The sequence below is a fragment of the Hemicordylus capensis genome, chromosome 2 (genome assembly GCF_027244095.1).
Source record: "Hemicordylus capensis ecotype Gifberg chromosome 2, rHemCap1.1.pri, whole genome shotgun sequence".
In the NCBI taxonomy this organism is placed as follows: Eukaryota; Metazoa; Chordata; class Lepidosauria; order Squamata; family Cordylidae; genus Hemicordylus; species Hemicordylus capensis.
Genome location: NC_069658.1, coordinates 246,896,512 through 246,917,382, shown reverse-complemented (window position 1 = coordinate 246,917,382; position 20,871 = coordinate 246,896,512). Strand labels below are relative to the sequence as shown.

Sequence of the window (20,871 nt, the reverse complement as noted above, 5' to 3'; positions counted from 1 at the left end):
GGACCCACAACCCTCCGCTGAGCCGATCGCTTACTCCGAGTCCACTCCCGCCGCGATCACCGCTGCTCTCCTTCCTTCACACTTTACTGCCGCTCTTGCTGGGGAGCCTGAGCCATCCTCTTGCCCTCTCATCTACGTGAGGCGGCTAAATGGAGGCACAGCACAGTACTACAGAATAAAGTTACTGCGGGTTGCGGCTGCTACTTGGCATTCCTCGAGCAAATAATTAAGCAGCCTCCCTCCTTCCTGCAAATCAAGCCAGTCCAGAGAGTACAGGCAAGTGTCACCCTCTCCGTTTGTGTCCCGGCTGCTGGGCAAGAACACTTACTGGATCTCTCAGCTCTTGTCGCTGACTGAGTCTCGACTTCCTTTGCCGGACGGAGGGACAGGGGAATACACGGGGGAAACTATTTGCTTTCAGAAGCTGAGCAAACCGGCTTGGTCTAAAATAAAGTGAAACGTACAGCGGCAGCTGACCAGATCAAGCCAGCCAACGTAGAGCAGTCTCCTGCTCTGGCTGCGGAAAAAGCAGAGCTGCCGCCACCCCCCGCCAGGCACACGAGGAGCCTGCCAAAGAGGAAGCTGTCTTCTGCGCTTCTCCCTGGGCTTGGGCGGGGTGTCTCTCTTGTGCACGCTGTCCTGAGCTTTCCAGGGCTGCTTCCTCGGCGGAGGAAGATCGGGTAGGCGCTGGGTGGGGGAGAGCCTCTGAGGGCCCCCCCCCAAGGCAGGGGGCCCCAAGACAACGGCCTCCCCCTGCCTAATTGTAGTTACGCCCCTGTTTCTCTGGCTGAGGCAGTAGCCAGGAGTGCTTCTTAATAAGTTTTGGCTGGTCAGCTACGCCCATTTCTGGAGGTAAATGATTTTAAAACAGTGGTGCATATGCTGGTAACCTCCAGGCTTGACTATTGTAATGTACTACATGGGGCTGCCTTTGTACATAGTCCCAAAACTACAATTGGTACAGAATGCGGCAGCTAGCCTCAGGGGCGTAGCAAGGTTGGAGTGGGCCCAGAGACGAGATTTTAAAATGGGCCCCCCCCACTCAAAGTCCAGGGCCTCCACACACCCCAGGCCCCCAAGGATTTAAGTCTGATATTCCAAAATAAGTATGCTGCCTGGAAATACATTTCACTGAACACACACACGCACACGTCACAATATATAGTGATATACATTGAGTACTATACATTTGTTTTACTTTGAATGCCTAGAACACACTAGAAAGATGAATGATTAAAATGGCCCCCTCGCTGCAGATTAGCAAAGGAGACTTTCAACCATGCAGGGTGAGCCTATGTTTGTTTTCTCAGAATTCTGAACAAATTCAGTCAAGTTCGATTGCAGGAGGTTTTTCACACGAGGCTTTTAAAGCCCTTTTACACACATCTCCTCTGGAATGGAGGTGCTGCATTCACATGTTGACCAGATTTACCCTGAAGTCCCTGCAAGTTATTGGGGAGCAGTTCACACACAAGAAAAATAAAATAAAAGCACAAGACATGCTTCACAGTTCTCACTCAGACTTTCTGGGTTGCAAAACAACTTGGAACATAAGTGCATTTATAAATGAATGAATGAATGAATGAATGAATAAAATAAATATAATACTGTTTCTTCCAGAAGTTTTTGTAATTTTCTGCCATGAAACAAGCCACTTATAGGACTTTTTGGATAGTTTTTTTTAAGCCAGCAAATTTTCCAAGCTGTTTAAAGATAAATATTCAGAGACTTCTCAGTCCCCCCCCCCCATCAAAGCCCTATGGCAAGCAGACTCCTATATATCCGGGGTGGGGGGAGGTAACCACAAAAAGGAGTTCACACTCTACCTGGCAGCAAGGGGTCTTCTGCTGCAGAGAGCAGTGGTGGCCACTCTGGCTGCCTCCTCCTTCCTGGCTGGCTTGGGCCCTACTGGAGTTCAGGCTTCACAGAGGCCTACACGGAGGCCTCCGTGGAAGCCCCGCCCACCCGCCGATCAGCTGAGAGGCGGGAGAAAAGGAGCTCTTTGCAGCATGTCTGCTGCCTGGATTGCGGGCCAGGAGAACAAGCTGGAGAGATGGCGAACAGGGCAAGTGGCTGAGAGGCTATGGGGCTGGGCAGGGGGCAATGGGGAGTCACGTGAGTTGCCTCTGGGGGGCCCCTCCAGGCAGTGGGGCCCCCAGACAACCGTCTCCCCTTGCCCGATTGTTGTTACGCACCTGGCTAGCCTGGTCTTTGGGACAACCCAAAGGGACCATATAACAACAATTTTTGAAGAATTGCACTGGCTGCTATGTTTCCAAGCAAAATACAAAGTGCTGGTTATTACCTATAAAGCCCTTAATGGCTTGGGTCCAGGTTACTTAAGAGAGAGCTTTCTTTGTCATGAATCCTGCTGCCTATTAAGATCATCTGGGAAGGTCCGGTTATGGTTGCCACTGATTTGTTTGGTGGCAACTTGGGACCAGGCCTTCTCTGTGCCTGCCACAGGGATTTGGAATGCACTCCCTGTCAAAATAAGAGCATCTCCACTGCTTTTTAAAAGACCCTCAAGTCACACCTGTTTTCTCAGGCTTTTAACTGAAATTAATTTTATATTGTTTGTTTTTATCCATTGAAATTGTTTTAACTGTTTTCATTCTGTGAAATTGTTTTAGTTTTTACTCTGTTTTATATTCGTTGTATTTAAAATTGTGTACACCACCTAGAGATACATATATCAGGTGGTATATCAATATGATAAATAAATAAATGAGCTAATTTGATTATTCCTTTAAAATTGTTCTAGGTTTCCTTTGATGAAGGAAGAGCTGTTAAAGAAGTGGCTTTTGAACATTGGTCGAGAGGACTTTTCTCCCTCTTATAATGATGTCGTATGTTCGGAGCACTTCAGGGAGACAGATTTTTGGGGAAATGTGGTTTCTGGGCGAAAGGATCTCAAGCCTGGAGCAATTCCAACTATATTTCACGTACGACATTGGCAGAAAAAGGTAAACATTTTAAATAAAAACTACAAACATTTCACCCTACTTTACTGTAAAGCATGTAGTACTGCATCTAGTACTGTAAATCTAATGCTTTAATCTAACACAAACAAACCACCGTTTCCCGAAAGAAAGAGCAGAAGCGAAGAAATTGCCTGATAAAATTGAATCCCGGCAAAGTCTAAGAGAAAAATCTGTCAAACTGCAGGAGTCACTCGTAAAAATTTAAACTCCTATAGACAAGCCACTTCTTATCCTATCCACCTCACAGTCAGTATGGATCATCCTCAGATCTTCCTCTCATATACTGCAAAGGTCTAAAATCAAAGAGTTGAATCATTTTCTAAATATAAGCTATAGTTCCTGCTGCCCCCCTGTGATTTCTGGTTATATTCGGAGAGTGCATTTTGTCTGTCCTTATCATAGGACTGCTATTTCAGCCCTGTAAATATGGCCACTGTATTTTACACAGAACTAATGGATTATGAAATTTCCCTGAATAGGCAAACTGATATTAAAGCGAATCAATCTGGACAGAAGAATATTCCTCTTGATGAACTCCATTTCTTAAAAAATAGGAATACATCTATATGAATACCATTTTTTAAAATTCTGTTCTGAGTAGCTCTGCAGTTACTAGGTTTACTAGTGGTGTGTGTGTGTGTGTGTGTGTGTGTGTGTGTGTGTGTGTGTGTAATTTTGCTATATTGGTAAATTAAACTTTCTAATACCCATTGGCCCATCTAGTCCAGTATTCTCTATTCTGATTGGCTCTTCTCAGTCACAACCAAGGTCCCTTTTCAGATTTGGTTATCCAAGATTGTTTTAACTGGATATATCAGGATTGAACCCAGAACCTTCTGCATGTCAGAAGACTCTGCACATCACAGAGTCGTAGCCCTCCTTCGTTTAGCTGTTTGGGGATCAGGGCTTCTCTTCACTGGCGCCACATAGGAAGCTGCCATAGACTGAGTCAGACCATTAGTCCATCTCGCTCAGTATTGTCTCCACTGTTGTCTCCAGTATTGTCTCCACTATTGGCAGCGGTTTCTCCAAGGCTGCAGACAGGAATCTCTCTCAGCCCTATCTTGGAGATGCCAGGGAGGGAACCTGGAACCTTCTGCTCTTCCCAGAGCACCTCCATCCCCTCAGGGGAACATCTTACAGTGCTTACACTTCCAGTCTCCCTTTCATATGCAACCGCCCTGAGCAGACCCATGCACCTGGTGCCTACTCTTTTAACTTCTAGGTGCCAAGTGAAAATATATCTATTTGTCTTAGGTTTTTAACGTGTTTAACTTAATTTGGTTAATTTTATTAGTCTTATTTTACACTGTAACTATTTTATAAATGTTGTGAGCTGCCTTGAGCAGTAGTGTACTGGAGGGGTGGGGTATAAATAATTTAAATAAATAAATTGATCTTTTCATTCAGTTCGCAGTTTGCATTTCAGTATTTGTCTGCTGTGGCTGCTGGAGTTCTCCCCTCCGCCAACCCCAACCCCCCAGTTTTTAGTTCTGTGGCTTGATTTTTTAAAAATACAATATCATATATAAGTATATTTAATGAAATACATGCATATCTTTAAAAAAATAAGAATAATAAGCAGCAGCATGAAAACTCCAGTGGCAAAGCCCAACAGAAAGGCCCTCTGAAACAACCACATATCCATTGCCCGCCAAGAAGCATGCAGTGATAGAAGCAGGTGGATTCCAGCATCTGAGAAGCTATTCCATTGTGACACTATTGAAAAGACCCTGTCCTGGGTACTTCCCACCCACCCTCATGTGCACCGTGCCCCAGATTGTAGAATAATGCCAAGTAGGGTCCCAGGGGTTGATCTAAATTACCACATAAACATTTCTCAAGTTGTCACCACCTAATCTTGGTCCTGAACTGGTTGCTGTGTTTTCACCCTCTCCTGCAGATTGCTCGAAAGAAGCAGCCCCTTGCCCATCAGAAGTCACCTGATTCTGAATCAAACAGTCCAGTGGAGGCTGATGAGAGCGACACAGAAGCGTCCTCCTCCAAGAGTGACATTGTAGTACTGGATCACCCCTACTCAGCTCCAGAGAGCCCAGGTAAACTTCTAAGCCAGCTTCTGCAATTGAACAACAGAAATTTGTAAAGAGGAGAGTTGATCTCAGTGGAACTATGTCAGACAGAGCAAAAATCTATGAAAAATCCACTTTTTCCATAAACCTTTGGCACAACCTTTTAGTTCTCATCTCTTACTAAAACTAAGACTAAATAACTGCAGTAGACGTGATTGTTTGTTCTTCAGTATGTTTAGCCTGAAGAAGAGAAGTCTAAGGAGAGATATAATAGACATCTTCAAATAACTGAATGGCTGTCGCATAGAAGAAGGAGCAGACCTATTCTCTGTTGCTCCTGAGGGCAGGACTAGAACAAGGGAGGAGAGTTGGTCTTGTGATAACAAGCATGAATTGTCCTCTTTGCTAAGCAGGGTCTGCCCTGGTTTGCATCTGAATGGGAGACTCCATGTGAGCACTGTGAGATCTTCCCCTTAGGGGAAGGGGCTACTCTGGGAAGAGCACCTGCATGCTTGCATGCAGAAGGTTCCAAGTTCTCTCCCTGGCATCTCCAAATAAGGCTGAGAGAGATTCCTGCCTGCAACCTTGAAGAAGCTGCTCCCAGTCTGTGAAGACAATACTGAGCTAGATGGACAGACTCAGTATATGGCACCTTCCTATGTTCCTCCTTTGCTGGAGGTTTTCAAACAGAGGCTGAACAAGCATCTGTCAGGGATGCTACAGGGATAGCAACCTTGGCTCTCCAGCTGTTGCAGAACTCCCATCATCCCCACAATTTATTACAGCTAAGGATGATGGGAGTTGTAGTTCAGTAATAGCTAGAGAGCCAAGGTTGCCTATCCCTGCTATAGGAGATTCCTTCAGTGAGCAGGGGGTTGACTAGGAGACTTCCAAAGACCCTTATAACTCTAAAATTCTATGATCACGAAACACCCTGAAATTAAGATGTCATTTAATCACTTAGCATGTGATGGAGAAGTGTTCTAGTTTAGATTGCTCCCTGATGGGCTAGCTTTCCATGGAGGTTTGGTTTGGTTTTTTAATATGGATGTGTGTTCCATCATGCAAGTCCTAACTTGCAATCTGAAATGGGACAGCAGCTCAGAGCCAGTGTTGCCTGTTACAGAGATTCCCAGATGTTGACCCCAACTCCCAGCATCCCCAGTTGCAATGGCCTTTGGAAGGAGAAGCTGGGAGTTGTACTCAGCAACATTTCGGATTCCCTGTTACAGGGAACACGGACCCAGCTTGAGCATCTCCAGAGAATGAGACCCTCAACTGAGGTCCTTCTTGTAAGGAATTTGCATGGAAACATGGCAGGTTCTTCATATGTAACCAACTGTGAAAACCACCATTTGCCTAGCCATAATATGACATTTTCCTTCTTCTGCACTCACAACCTCATATAGGACAGATGTCATATGGATGCTGCACATGTGGGAAAAGCTTTGATAAGAAATCGCACCTTATTGTACATGAGAAATCTCACTCAGAAGAGAAACCCTATCAGTGCACAGACTGTGGGAAGACCTTTGGTCAGGAAGCATCCCTCATTATGCATCAAAGGACCCATACAGGGGAGAAACCACACGAATGCCCTGACTGTGGGAAAACCTACCAATGGAAAACATCCCTTACAGCACACCAGAAGACCCACGTGGGAGCAGCATATGTATGCCCTGTGTGTGAGAAAAGCTTCAGTCAGAAATCACGACTTACTAAGCACTTGAGAATTCACCAAGCAGAGAAACCATACAAATGCGCCGACTGTCCCCAGAGCTTCGCTCTTGAAAAATACCTTGCAGCTCACAGGATGAGTGCTCACATGAAAGAGACATCTCAGAGGTAAATTCACTGAGTTTATATCAGGACTTGATAAATCTCAATCCAAAATGGCGCAGGGTGGTTCACAAAAAAGTAAAACATTTTAATTTGAACATTAGTCCTATTCACACATGTTCAACACTTCTGCAACAAATGTACAGTATACACAGGTACATATCTGTACACAGATATAGTTATTTGAACATTATGTTGAACACAGATACCATAGTACACTTTTATTATTTTATTTATTTATGACATTTCTATCCCGCTCTTCCTCTAAGGAGCCCAGAGCGGTATACATGGTTATGCTTGTCCTCACAACTATCCTGTGAGGTAGGTTAGGCTGAGAGATGTGTGACTGGACCACAGTCACCCCATGAGTTTCATAGCTGAATGGGGATTTGAACTCAAGTCTCCCTGGTTCTAGCAGGGCTGCACAACTCAAACGCCCTGGTGGGCCAGAACCAACCACAACATGGCATGCAGGGGTTAAATCAATTTTTAGCACATTGCTACATTAAAATTAAAAATATCTAATACTTAAATAGTGCGATGATGTATATCCAGCGTAAAGAAGTTGCTGGTTTTGGTGTTGTTGTTTGTTTTCGCGAGACCTGCTGTTTATGTTTTGAATGTGATTTGCCTGAACGGAAGCATTTTGCTCCTGTTGAGCGGCTAAGCTGGAAAGCGCCTGAAAGAGCATCTGCTTGCATGCAGAAGGCCACAGGTTCACTCCCTTTCAACTACAGGTAGGGCTGGGAAAGACTCCTGCCTGAAATCTTGGAGAGCCACTGCCAGTCACTGTAGATTATACTGAGCTAAGATGGACCAGTGGTCAAGGCAGCTTCCTGTGTTTCTATGTTCTTGATCTGATCCAGCGGGGCTGTTCTTATGTTTTGTGTGAACACTTTGTACAAGTGGTGTGATGAAATGCGGATCTCCATCTTAGAGCTCAATAATGTCTTCCACTTCACCCTTAGTGCTCTGAATGGGGGACACATTCCACCGTTTTGATAGTGAATGAGGATAATTCTTGCTTTTTGTCATTGAAGGGACAGAGCCATCAAGCTATATATAGTCTTAAACTCTTTTTCGCAGTACATAACCAGCTCAAACCAGACTTAGGCATGTAAGTTCAGACCTATTAAGGAGGAGGAACCTCTAGTTTGGAGGGAAAACCTCAACCCAGGATTGGCCTAAGATCAGCGATATGCTGAGCTCTTTTCATTGGATCTCGGAACTGTCTATCTCTGGGAGAGTGGGAAATCCTTCCTCCTCTTTAATCACTATAAAATAGGGGCCACGTCTCCCAGAACTTGCTGAACTCAGGCAAAACTCATTTTAGTTAGTTGGTTAATGTTTTGCATTTTCTTCTGAATTCCTATGTGCCTTTCTTTACTCTCATTCCCCACTATTCCTTATTCTGTGTGCAATGCTTATTTCTTAATACATTTATTATATTTAGAAGTGGCTTCAATCTAGTTTAAAAGATCCTGGAGGGTTACTTGCAAAACTCTTCCACATGTGCCTCATAAGGTCATGTGCTACTGATGGTTAGATTAATATATTGTTGTCTAGAGATGGGTTGCGTGGACTCCAGCTGCACAGTGCCTGTAAGCCAGACAGTTCTAGGTTGTTGAAGCCATGCCTGAGCCTGGTCAGTGGCTTTACATCAGTCTTCAATTGGTGGCAGCCTACCTCGAAGGAGCAGAGTGCTCCTAATTTGAGATCAGGGCAATCTCTCTACTGATCCCAGGAAAGCATAGAGTAACCCCCAGTCCATCATAAGTGGAAACTTCTCTAACTGGTTTTGTGAGTACACCTGTTTTGTTTTTTTTTCAAATGATCCTAGGGTTCCTCTTATCAAAGAAGACCTGTTACAGAAGTGGCTTTCGAACATTGGACAAGAGGACTTCCCTCCATCGTATGATGCCACAAGTTCAGAACACTTCAGAGAGTCACATTTAGGGGAAGATGTGGTTTCTGGACAAAAGGATCTTAATCCTGGAGCAGTTCCAACTATATTCAATGTTCCAAGAGAAGAGAAAAGGGTAACTATGGCCAAAGTATTTACAGAGTATGAATGAATAGTTAAATCACCCTGGAGAGACAAACAGATGATTAATCAATCATTCTGAGTGAACAAAGAGAATATGAGTAATTCTTCTCAATTAAATATGCGTATTAATAAGCTTGCTTATTTGGTTTGTCATCTCCCCCCGCTCTTACTTAGACCTGAGTAGCTCTGAAATCACTGGCAGACATCCATATCAGTTATGTATGCACATTCTCATAGTGTCCGACATGCAGACTAACACGGTGCCGGCACACTACATTTTCCCATTGTATGAGGGTGATGGTGCAAGTCTAAGCAAGGTTGAGGGACCCTTGGAGACATACTTTCGGGAAGCTCAGCGTGAAGGGGGGAATCACCAAAAATAAATAATGTTATAAGCCTCTATCATGTCTCTCCTTGGTCACCTTTTTTCTAAACTAAAAAGCCCTATATGATCTAAGTTATTGCATGAATACTTCTCCGGTCATTGCCATCTCATTTTGGCACTGAAGTGGTTGCCATGTTTTTACTTTCTTTTGCAGAGTGCTAAAAAGAGCATCCTTGTGCATCACAAGTCACCTGATCCAAACAGTCCATTGGAGGTTGATGAGAGTGACGCAGAAGTGTCCTCCTCCAAGAGTGATGTTGTCATATTGGAGCATTGCTACTCTGCCCCAGAGAGCCCATGTAAGTAACTCAGCTTCCAATGGCAGGTATGTGCAAAGAGACAGAGTGCTAAGCTCAGAAGTGCTAAGTAGAACTGTGTTGGAGACAATGAAAGCTACAGCCCCCCTTTGACACAAATTATTAATAATAATAATAATAATAATTCGATTTCTATACTGCCCTTCCAAAAATGGCTCAGGGTGGTTTATACAGAGAAATAATAAATAAATAAGATGGCTCCCTGTCCCCAAAGGGGTCATATTCTAAAAAACACAAGATAGACACCAGCAACAGTCACTGGAAGTACTGTGCTGGGGGTGGATAAGGCCAGTTACTCTCCCCCTGCTCAATAAAGTGAATCACCATGGTAAAAGGTGCCTCTCTGCCCAGTTAGCAGGGCAACTGGCCCAGGTAAAAGGTGCCTCTTTGCCCAGTTAGCAGGGCAACTCTTAAGCACTGTGCAGACATTACATTGTAGGTGCATACAGGTATCTACATGTGTACTTGTTTTTGTGCAGCTACACGTGTGTATGTTTTAAAAGTGAACCTGGATGCAGGGTACAGGCAAGAAGTGTGCTGGCGTTGAACATAAAATGTGAATAGGGCTTTAGTCACCTTGAATCCCTCCAGACTGAAGAGGAAAGGTGGAAAATACAGTTTTAGACTAATTAAAAATAATATTAGCATGGGCAATTTGTCATGTGACTCTTGGACATATGAAATGTTTGCCCATGTGGGGAGAAACTGCCCTCCCCGCCCCTCAAACGATATCCTTGTCAGTTGTCTCCTTCCCCTTCAGCCTCTACAGCCCTGGATCTTCGGATAGGGCCGACACAGGAGCAAGACCCAGCAGACACTGAAGCAGGAGAAGACCCCTGTCCCCTCCAGGCTAGGCCTCTGAGGGAATGCAGGGAAAGAAAGAGGCAGACCATCCCGGAGAAGCCTGTCGTCAATTTGGACACACAGCGCCAGGATTTCCGGAACTTTCCCTACCAGGAGGCTGAGGGGCCCAGGGAACTCTGCAGCCGGCTCTGGGACCTTTGCCACCAGTGGCTGATGCCAGGGAAGCACACCAAGTTGCAGATGTTAGACCTGGTGATCCTAGAGCAGTTTCTGACCATCCTGCCCCCAGATATGCAGGAATACGTCAGGGAGGAAGGGCCGAGCAACTGTGACCATGCAGTGGCCCTGGCAGAAGACTTCCTACAGAGGTGGCAAAGGGAAGAGGTGAGGCCATTTCCTCTGGGCAGTTCTGGGATGATGAGATTAATGTGTGCATGGAGTACATCCAAATCTTATTTCATGAGTTCCTGATAGCTGACACTTCCCACCCACCCCAGTTGAAATAGGAAGCCATGCTTACAGCTCAAAAGCTTATTCCTAGATTGTGTGAGAATTACATGCCCAAAGAGGAGCCTGTTCGCTGTGTCTCTGCCTGAGTGTCTGTTCTAGGCCTTCTTCCTTATTGGAAAACGGCTATACTGAAGTAGCAAGTTATACAGAGGCACAACAGGCAGCCTCTTGTAAAGGGAAGTAATTTGACTGTCTATCCATCTATTGGATTTTTATGCTACTTTTCCTCCAAGAGGCTCAGGCTGGTGTTCTCTTCCGACCCCACATGCACACTTTTCACAACAACCATGTGAGCTGAGAGAGAGAGAGAGACTGGGCCAAGGTCACTCAGTGAACTCCATGAGAGAGCCTCTGTGGGTCATAAGAACATAAGAACAGCCGTGCTGGATCAGGCCCAAGGCCCATCTAGTCCAGCATCCTGTTTCACACAGTGGCCCACCAGATGTCACTGGAAGCCACAGGCAGGAGTTGAGGGCATGCCCGCTCTCCTGCTGTTACTCCCCTGCAACTGGTACTCAAGAGGCATCCTGCCTTTGAGGCTGGAGGTGGCCCACAGCCTTCCAACTAGTAGCCGATGATAGACCTCTCCTCCATGAAGTTATCCAAACCCCTCTTAAAGCCATCCAGTTTGTTGGCTGTCACCACATCCTGTGGCAGAGAATTCCACAAGTGGATTATGTGTTGTGTGAAAAAGTACTTCCGTTTGTTGGTCCTAGATTTCCTGGCAATCAATTTCATGGGATGACCCCTGGTTCTAGTGTCTAAACCCAGAACTCTCTGGTCTAAACCCAGCACTCTAACCATTACACTCTGTGGGTTCTGATAAGTGTTTGAATAGTTCAATTATATTCAATACAGAGAGAGGACAGAATTAGTTGCCCCTCAGAAAAGCTGTTGGGAAATAGGCCAGGCCTGAGCACAGTTCTCCTAAGCTGCAGTGGGCAGCCTCTTCTGTAGGTACATTGGGGTCACTCAGAAGCCTTTAATGTATTTATAGGAGCACACACTAGTCTACCTGAGCAGAGTGGGAATTGCTGTGTAGAAGTATGCCTATCCTACCTTTTCCTGGAGATTCTGTAGTCTACCAAGGTAGCCTGCTTGCTTGCTTGCTTGCTTTATTAATTAATTAATTTATTTATTTATAACATTTATACCCCACCCCTCCAGTACTACTGCTCAGCAATAAAATATATACAATGTAAAATAAAAGTAATAAAATTAACCAAATTAAGTAAGCAAAGTAAAGAACAGGTTAAAAACCACAATCCTTACCATGTTTCAAATTAAAAGTTATTTTAAAAGCTTGGTAGACTGAAGAATCTTCAGGAAAAGGTAGAGCAGGCATGCTTCAATGCAACCATTCCTGCTCTGCTCAAGCAGAGTCAAACTGCTGTGTCACACTCAGGCTCTTTCCTGTCCTTTCTGGATAATTGGCAAGCGTAGAGAGGAAGTAGACCCCCTGATATTCTTGCCCCATTAGGTGCAACAGGCCTGCCTGCAGAGTTGGCAGAATGGCATCAACCACTTTGACAGTCTGTGTTGCTTTTCTTCTGCCACTTCTCTCCCTGGTACTTTCACTCTCTCCCCTGTTTCAGGTCCAGAAGCCGTTAGCAAAGGTGGCAGCAAACATCTCCAAGGCAGAGAAGTCTCCATCAGACACCCGGCCACGACTCAGGAGGATCCCCAAGAAGGTAGACCTAAATGCTGCCTCGCAGGGTATGAATTTCTTACATCTTTGTTACTAGATGCCGTTCCTAAGACATGTTTCATCTGTTTCTTCTTCCATCTGTCTGAAAATTTGAAAGCTGCTTTTATTACCTACAGGTCCTCAATGAGGACGTCTCTTGTCTCCAGCCTCAATTTATTAAGCTCTTTGACATTTCCGACTTACTAATAAAGACCTCATAAGATTTAGCTCATAAGATTTTTCAGTGCCCACAATTTGTGGTAGATGGAACATAAAAGTTGTCTGGATCAAAGCCATTATCCTGGATACAGTAGGGCAGAGATATTCACTATTTTTCAAGCAGAGGCAATTTTGGCAAAAAAAACCACCCCACCTTTCAGTGTAAGAGCCATTTCCCACTGTGCTGACCTCCATACTATGCTGTGCTTTTCCCAGGACCAGGAGGCCCTTTAAGAGACCCAGAGCCCTGTCAAGTCCCCATGCCATATTAGAAGGCAAGCACAGAGCACTGGGAATGTTTCCCAAAGCTTTTCCATATGGAGAAGGTGTTGGAAAGGTCTACACTTCTACACATGTGATCAGTCTCCCTACTGCATCCAAGATAATGGCTTTGATCCAGTCAACCTTTCTGTTTTGTTCCATGGAACGTTTTGTTCCATCCATTGTGGGCACTGAAAAATCATATTTCATGTATGAGATACTTTCTGCATTTGAACATAAAAAGTTCCAAATTAATGTACAATATAAAACTGGAACAAGAAAATGATAGAACAATAAAAACCCAAAAATACAGCAAGCCACAGAAGCCTCCTAAGCAAGCCCTTAGTAAATCTGAAATATCAATAACAATTAGAAAACTAAAGTGAAGAATAAAAGGGGCAGGGGACAATATTTAGGCTACCCTGTTCTCCTGCTCATTATAGGTGTATTTTGTTTTACACACACACAGCAGGATCTAGGCTAAGTTAGTGGTGATTTAAGTCCCATTGAAATGAAAGGGACTTAAGTTAATCATGAGACTTGTCTCATTTATTTCAATGGTATTTGGCTTCTTTCAGTGGTATTTATTTAATTATTTCAGTGGTGCTTAGTCTGAATCCTGCCCATTATTTGTTTATTTATCTATCTGTCTGTCTGTTTATTTATGTATTTATTTATTCATTCATTCATTCATTCAATTTCTATACCACCCTTCTCAAAAATGGCTCAGGGCGGTTATTTTAATCTCTGTAAACTGCTTTGGGGGAAATTATATTTTTTAAGGGGAGGTGTACATGCATAAAATACAATTTAAAAAGTGACAGAGTGTAAAAAAAAGACTGAGTTCTGAGTTGGAAAGATCAAAGCATAGTCTATATTTGGGTCTTTGTGAGCTTTATATTTTTTTCAAAATACGTTTGCATATCTGAAGTCTTTTGGTTGTTTCCGGGGGCAGAACAGGCCAAGATACAATGTTAACATTGGTCTTCATGTCATCCATTTTGTTGGGTGTTTTCTTGTTAGGGTTACATTTATTTATTTATTTATTTTTATTTACATTTTATATCTTGCTCTTCCTCCAAGGAGCCCAAAGCGGTGTACTACATACTTAAGTTTCTCCTCACAACAACCCTGTGAAGTAGGTTAGGCTGAGAGAGAATTGACTGGCCCAGAGTCACCCAGCAAGTCTCATGGCTGAATGGGGATTTGAACTCGGGTCTCCCCGGTCCTAGTCCAGCACTCTAACCACTACACCATACTGGCTCTCTTTATCTTCTTCAGTGTCTGCTTTTTAAAAATCTGTCAGAGAATGAATTATAGAGCTGGTATTCACAATATCACCACTCTGAATAAAGATGTTTTGATGTTAGGGTTGCCATGTGGTCTGGAGTCTCCAAGAATGTACTGATTGATTTGATTTGATTTATATACCGCCCTTCCAAAAATTGTCATCAGTTTCCAGGAGACTATTGAAAACAATCTGGAAAACTTCCATGGCTTGATATTGTCAGAAGTATGGTGGGAGTGGGCAGAGGGATCTCCAGGAACAGCTTCAGAGCGATTCCTGACCATGAACCTTTGAGTCCTTTTGTCTCTGTATTGGTGCCTTCCCTTCCCTTCCTTTCTCGAGCTAAAATGCGTCCTGGGCATAGAGGTTGCCCTTAAGCCCCTTCTGAACCTGTATAGGCTTTGGCACTTGGTCTGGGCCTTGTTGGTAGGCCAGAGCCAATACAGGTTCAGAAGGGGCTTAAGGGCAACCTCTATGCCCAGGACACATTCTAGCTCCAGAAAGGAAGGGAAGGCACCAATACAGAGACAAAAGGACCCCAAGGTTCATGGACAGTGATTTCTTTGGCCCAGCGCTCAAGATTATTCTGAGATGGTGTATAAAACTGCTTTACAGGAGCGTACCAAGGTTGGAGTGGGCCCTGGGACAAAAAGTGAAGGTGGGCCTCTCCCCCACCTTCTTCTTCTTCTTCAGGATGGTGTGACTAGAAAAGTCAAGATCAAGCTGCCGCCCAGCCAGCGAGCCCAATTCCCTCACTCAGGAGCCTATTTGTCCCCCCCACTCCCCGCTTGTTCGGCTGTAGCTGTGCCCCTGCTGCTCTAGTTATCCCTTGAAAGGATTAAATCTGTTACTCCGATAAAGAGTTGGTTGGTTGCCTTGAAACATGTGACGCCAAATGAATCGCTCTCAGTCCGGATTTTACCTCAGCCATGAGCTTTCTATCTGGCCTTCGGCAAGCCACTCTCTACAGTATGGAAGATGGGATAGGGTACAATCAATCAATCAATCTTTATTACGGTCAAAGACCAGCACAGGAGATCGTATAGATACAATGAAATAGAACTCATTAAAATTAATAACTATGATTAAGATCATTACGGTTATACTATGATTATTATGATTAGTACAATATAACTCTAAAAAAACTGTGGGGTAATTAATAAAATAAGATACTGCCGGCTAAGTCTAAAAACTGTAGGGAGATTAATAGAGTAAGGATAAAATATAAAGATAAAAGAGGGGATGGGATACGTATGTCTACAATATGTGGATAAGGTGGGACTCCATCCCGTCTACAATATGGCATCCAGTGCCGAGAAGCATAGAGGTGAACACTCCTGCAGGTCCCTTATGCCCGAACTGAATAGTGTCAACAGAACTGTTCTGGAGTGGTGGTGGAACACCCTGAGACAACTAAACAATGAAGGGGGAAGCAAAAAAATATTGACAGGACCTGGAGTAGGTTTTTGAAATGTTACCTATTTTTAATAAAATCTGTATCTCGCCTTCTCTGCAAGGCAGGCACAAGGCAACTTAACAGCAATCCTAATAAAATTATATAAAATATAATACAGATATAAATAACAGAGAAAGCATTCAAAAGCAGTAAAACCATAGACCTTAAAGCACTTAACTAAAAAATGCCCACTGGAAAACCACTGCCTGTTTCAAAGCATGAAATGAGGGTGGGATAAACGCAGGTCTCTGCATGTTTTTTGTTCTGTTTTGTTTTTACATTTTATATCCCGCTCTTCCTCCAAGGAGCCCAGAGCGGTGTACTACATACTTAGGTTTCTCCTCACAACAACAACCCTGTATGTTAGGCTGAGAGAGAGTGACTGGCCCAGAGTCACCCAGCTAGTTTCATGGCTGAATGGGGATTTGAAATCAATTTTTTAAACGTTCCTCACATTAAAAAGAGAGGGAGAAAGAGAAAGCGGGTGCGGGAGGGACTATCTTTGAGGGAGAAAACAGCCACCTGCCAATGAAGACTTACCATAATCCTTTCTCTGCTCTTGTTTTCTACTTGGAGTTCTTCAGATAGACTGACCCTTTCCCCACGCCCCAATTAGCACTGATACTACTTCCCCTCAAGGTCTCTGGAAGAGTCAGATAGTTCAAATGTACATACTCTAGAAATAGTAATAATTTATATGAATAATAATAACAGATGGAACTGGGTCCCACCTATAATATCTGGTATACCTTCTATAATCTGACAGAGCTGGGGCCAGCCTCTATCAGAGGTTTGATTGGCAGTGACCCAGGACTGGGCTTTTTTGGTGGTGGCGCCCAGGTTGTGGAACACCCTCTCCCTGGAGATCCTGCAGGCCCCCTCATGCCAGTTTTAGCCGCCTGACCAAAGCTTTGGGTCACATACTGACTAAGGTCATAAACATTTTGCCATTAATGTCATAAGAACATTTTGCTCATGCCACCGGAAGGGGTGATCTTTACCAACCTCCCCTTCCCTCTGCTGTCCTCAGTGTCCCCTGAAAATATGTTCTTGAAGTTTCCCCAGTCTTCCGGTACTTATTTTCTGGGGACATTGAGGGCAGCAGAGTGTACAGTCAGCAAAAATTGCTCTCTTCCCTCTCTACATGTAAAACATTCTTACATGTGCATGGTTAGCATGTGAGTCATTAATTTTTAGATCATCTTTCAACTGTTGAGCGGTTGATTTGCTGTTCTGCAGTTTTCCCAGGCAATCCTGCTCAAACCAATGTGATTAAACCGCATTTAACAAGGATCGATACCTAGGCTGTAGTTTAACCCTAGCAGTTTGACCAGGAAAATCCACATTCTCACAACATGCTCTGGGGGAGCACACAAAGGTTTGCAATCCTGGTTAACTCTTTAACCATGATCGCTGTAATTATGAGAACACAGCCTTTGTGAGCCAGAGAACAATTGTTAGGGGGCAGCTATATAAATGCTATTATTATTATTATTATTATTATTATTATTATTATTATTATTATTCCTTACTCAAACATTCTCCATAGCAATTAATTTTGGTGTGAAGCCCCATCTCTCATGTCTGGTTATTCCAGCTGGTGATGTGCAGGAGAAGAATAACAAAGAGAAGCCATGTGAGGTGTTGATGGAAGGAAGCAGGCTGGAAGAGGCAGAAGATAACTCTGGGAATATGGACAGAACAAAAATGCAAGAGAAAAATGAAGGTGTTGAGAAGGAGAGGAAAAAACCAGCAGGTAGTTGTTTAAAAATGCATGATGGGAGAGCATTTATTGTCTGAAAATTGCAAAACCCCTTGAAGGTTTGGTAGGGTTGGTGGGGTGTTTCACCCAGGAAAGATGAACTCATCAATGTCTGTATCCTCTAGCCTGAGCTCTTATCTGGTTTGATGCCACCTGCTTATTTTACTTTCTTTTAAAGCCAATTTTCACCAAAGTGTCCCAAAGAGGCGTACTGCATGAAAGAATGATGTGCAATAAAATTAACAGTTGAACAGCAAGCATACAGCTGTGTAAAGGTAAAACTAGACTTGTGTTGCCTTGATACCTTGTGGACATTTCCTGCTCAAACCAGCAGAAGTTGACTGGTAGGAGTCTAGGACAGAGCAGTAAATTATGCAGAGTAATAATGAGAAGCCATCTTTGAGGATAAATCATTCTGTGATTTCTTTAGCCCTGTTCACATGTTATGTTCCATGCACATACAATATAAGTGCAGTGAACACATGTACAATTATTCAGAAATTATGGGCTAATCCCAACAATACTTCTCCTCTTGCCCGATTAGGGCTATGTGGACACTTCTTCTGGGCACACAGCCAGATAGTTAGTGGTGACCACTGGCGCTGGTCATAATTCTTTGTTTATTCCAGCAGGCAGTGACCCAATCCTGAAGAATGGAGATAAGAGCTGCTGGCTAGAAAGACCTGAGGAAGTGGACATCAGCAGATTGTCACTAAACAAGGTCAAAGGGCATTGTTTCCAGGATCCTGATATGGAAGACAGACTTGAAAGTCCACAGGAAACAGGAAGTCATCAAGAAAACTCTCTGAAGGAAACTACTGACTGTGAGAATAGTCTTCTCCAAAGCATTGACCTTCATACAGATCAGCAAATGTGCACTGGAGAAAAACTATTTGCATGCACCACTTGTGGGGAACACTTCAGTGAAAAGGCATGCCTCATTACACATGAGAGAGTTCATGTGACAGACAGACCATTCAAATGCTCCAAGTGTGAGGAAAGCTTTCCCTGCACACAGTCTCTTCTTCTACACACAAAAACCCATACAGGAGAGATGCCATACAGATGTTCCACTTGCAGGGAAAGCTTTGATAAAAAAACGCACCTTATTGTACATGAGAAATCTCACAGTGGGGAGAAACCTTATCAGTGCGCAGACTGTGGGAAGACCTTTGGTCAGGAAGCGTCCCTCTTTATTCATCAAAGGACCCATACTGGGGAGAAACCACACAAATGCCTTGACTGTGGGAAAAGCTATCAGTGGAAAACGTCCCTCACTGCACACCAGAAGACCCACACAGCAGCTATGTACTTGTGCCCCGTGTGTGAGAAAAGCTTCAGTCAGAAATCACGCCTTACTAAGCACATCAGAATTCATACAGCAGAGAAACCATACAAATGCTCAGATTGTGACCAGAGCTTCACCCTTGAAAAATACCTTAAGGCCCACAGGATAAGAGCTCATTCGAGAGAGAGGCCACATTCATGTCCATATTGCAGCAAAACTTTCATTTTTAAATATTCGCTGCTGGAGCATCAGAGAATGCACACAGGAGAGAGACCTTATGAATGCTCCGAGTGCGGCAAGCGCTTTAATGGGAAGGCCGCCCTTGTCGTACACAAAAATACCCACACAGGAGAGAAACCCTATCTGTGCCCTGAGTGTGGCAAGCGCTTCACTACCAAACATTCTCTGACTCTACATGAGAGAATCCATACTGGAGAGAAACCCCACAAATGCTCCCATTGTGGCAAAGCCTTCTATTGGAAACGTTACCTGATTTCGCACGAGAGGACCCACACAGGGGAAAGACCCTATGAATGCCTCGAGTGTGGGAAGCGTTTCCGCCACAAACAGAACTTCATTGCGCACAAAAGAGTCACACATGAAAAAATCCATACAGGAGAGAAACCCTATAAATGCTCATATTGTGGCAAAAGTTTCCATTGGAGACGCAACTTTATTTTACATCAGAGAACCCATACAGGAGAGAAACCCTACCAGTGCCAGGTGTGTGGGAAAAGTTTCATGCAGAGAGCATCGCTTATTGTTCACAACAGAACTCATACAGGAGAGAGGCCATTTCAGTGCTCTGAGTGTGGGAAAAGCTTCAATCAAAAGCCAGCTCTTAATAAACACCAAAGAATCCACACAGGGGAGAATACTGTGTATTTATGTACTGAGTGTGGAAGAAGTTTCTCAAATAAAAGTAACCTGATTCGGCATACGAGAATCCACACAGGGGAGAAACCATATGCCTGCCCCACATGTGGGAAGAGTTTTAATCAGAAAGTAACCCTTATTGAACACAAGGCAACCCATAGCAAAGAGAAGCCGTACATGTGCCCTGACTGTGGGAAAAACTTCAAGCGGAAAAGATGCTTCCTTATGCATGTGAAAAGACACAAAAATGAGACATTGGATGAATGTCCTGAGAAGAGCATTAACAGTGAAGAGTCCTCTACTGCACCCAAAAACACCCCTACAGGAGAAAAACACCAAACAAGAGAGAAATCCCATATATGTTCAGATTGTGGCAAAGGCTTTCATTCAAATTGTCACCTTATTGTTCACCGGAGAACTCACACAGGAGAGAAGCCCTATCAGTGCCCAGAGTGTGGGAAAAGCTTCAGTCAACAGGCATCCGTCAATATGCACCAGAGAGTCCACACCGGAGAGAAAGCATTCTCATGTACTGAATGTGGGAAAAGCTTCCATAATAAAAGTAACCTAGCCAGGCATAAGAGAATCCATACGGGAGAGAAACCATTTGTGTGCCCTGAGTGTGGGAAAAGCTTTAATCAGAAAGTCTCCCTGGTGGCACACAAGGCCACCCACAGCAGAGAGGATCCTTATGTGTGCACAGATTGTGGAGAAAGCTTCAGACTGAAGGCGCCCCTCCTTCTGCATAGGAGAATTCATGCAGGAGAGACATTGCACAAATGTCCCCTTTGCCAGAAAACTTACCGTAGCCGCTCCCAACTTACAAGACATGAAAGACTACACATAGGTGAGAAAGTGCAAGAACTTGTGAAGGGGATGTGTGAAAAGAAAGTTTCTCATTGCTCTGATCCTTTTTGTCTCTATTTTAAATATTCAGCCCGAGTGTTCTCCGTGCAGCTTACAGTAATAACAATCTAGTAAAAATGGACAGGGTTGCTGGGGCAGCTTTAATAAAGCAGCCTAGAACAATCATCTGAAACTTAACAAACCAATGAAAGATCTTCACTTGGTAGTGAAAAGAAATTGGACTCAGTTCCAGGTGTATCTCCCTGAAAGAG

At 43.9% G+C, this 20,871-nt stretch overlaps 1 protein-coding gene across 1 annotated transcript in view; it reads left to right on the top strand.

The window, feature by feature from the left end:
• LOC128343925 (uncharacterized) overlaps positions 1–20,871 on the top strand; it is a 63,268-nt gene that overhangs the window by 34,919 nt on the left and 7,478 nt on the right. Inside the window, exons 12-20 of the mRNA XM_053293357.1 lie at positions 2,765–2,966; positions 4,888–5,041; positions 6,424–6,859; positions 8,694–8,892; positions 9,440–9,584; positions 10,363–10,790; positions 12,512–12,632; positions 17,425–17,583; positions 18,219–20,600. Of these exons, the coding sequence (XP_053149332.1) occupies positions 2,765–2,966; positions 4,888–5,041; positions 6,424–6,859; positions 8,694–8,892; positions 9,440–9,584; positions 10,363–10,790; positions 12,512–12,632; positions 17,425–17,583; positions 18,219–20,600 (4,226 nt within the window). The remainder of the gene's footprint in view (positions 1–2,764; positions 2,967–4,887; positions 5,042–6,423; positions 6,860–8,693; positions 8,893–9,439; positions 9,585–10,362; positions 10,791–12,511; positions 12,633–17,424; positions 17,584–18,218; positions 20,601–20,871) is intronic.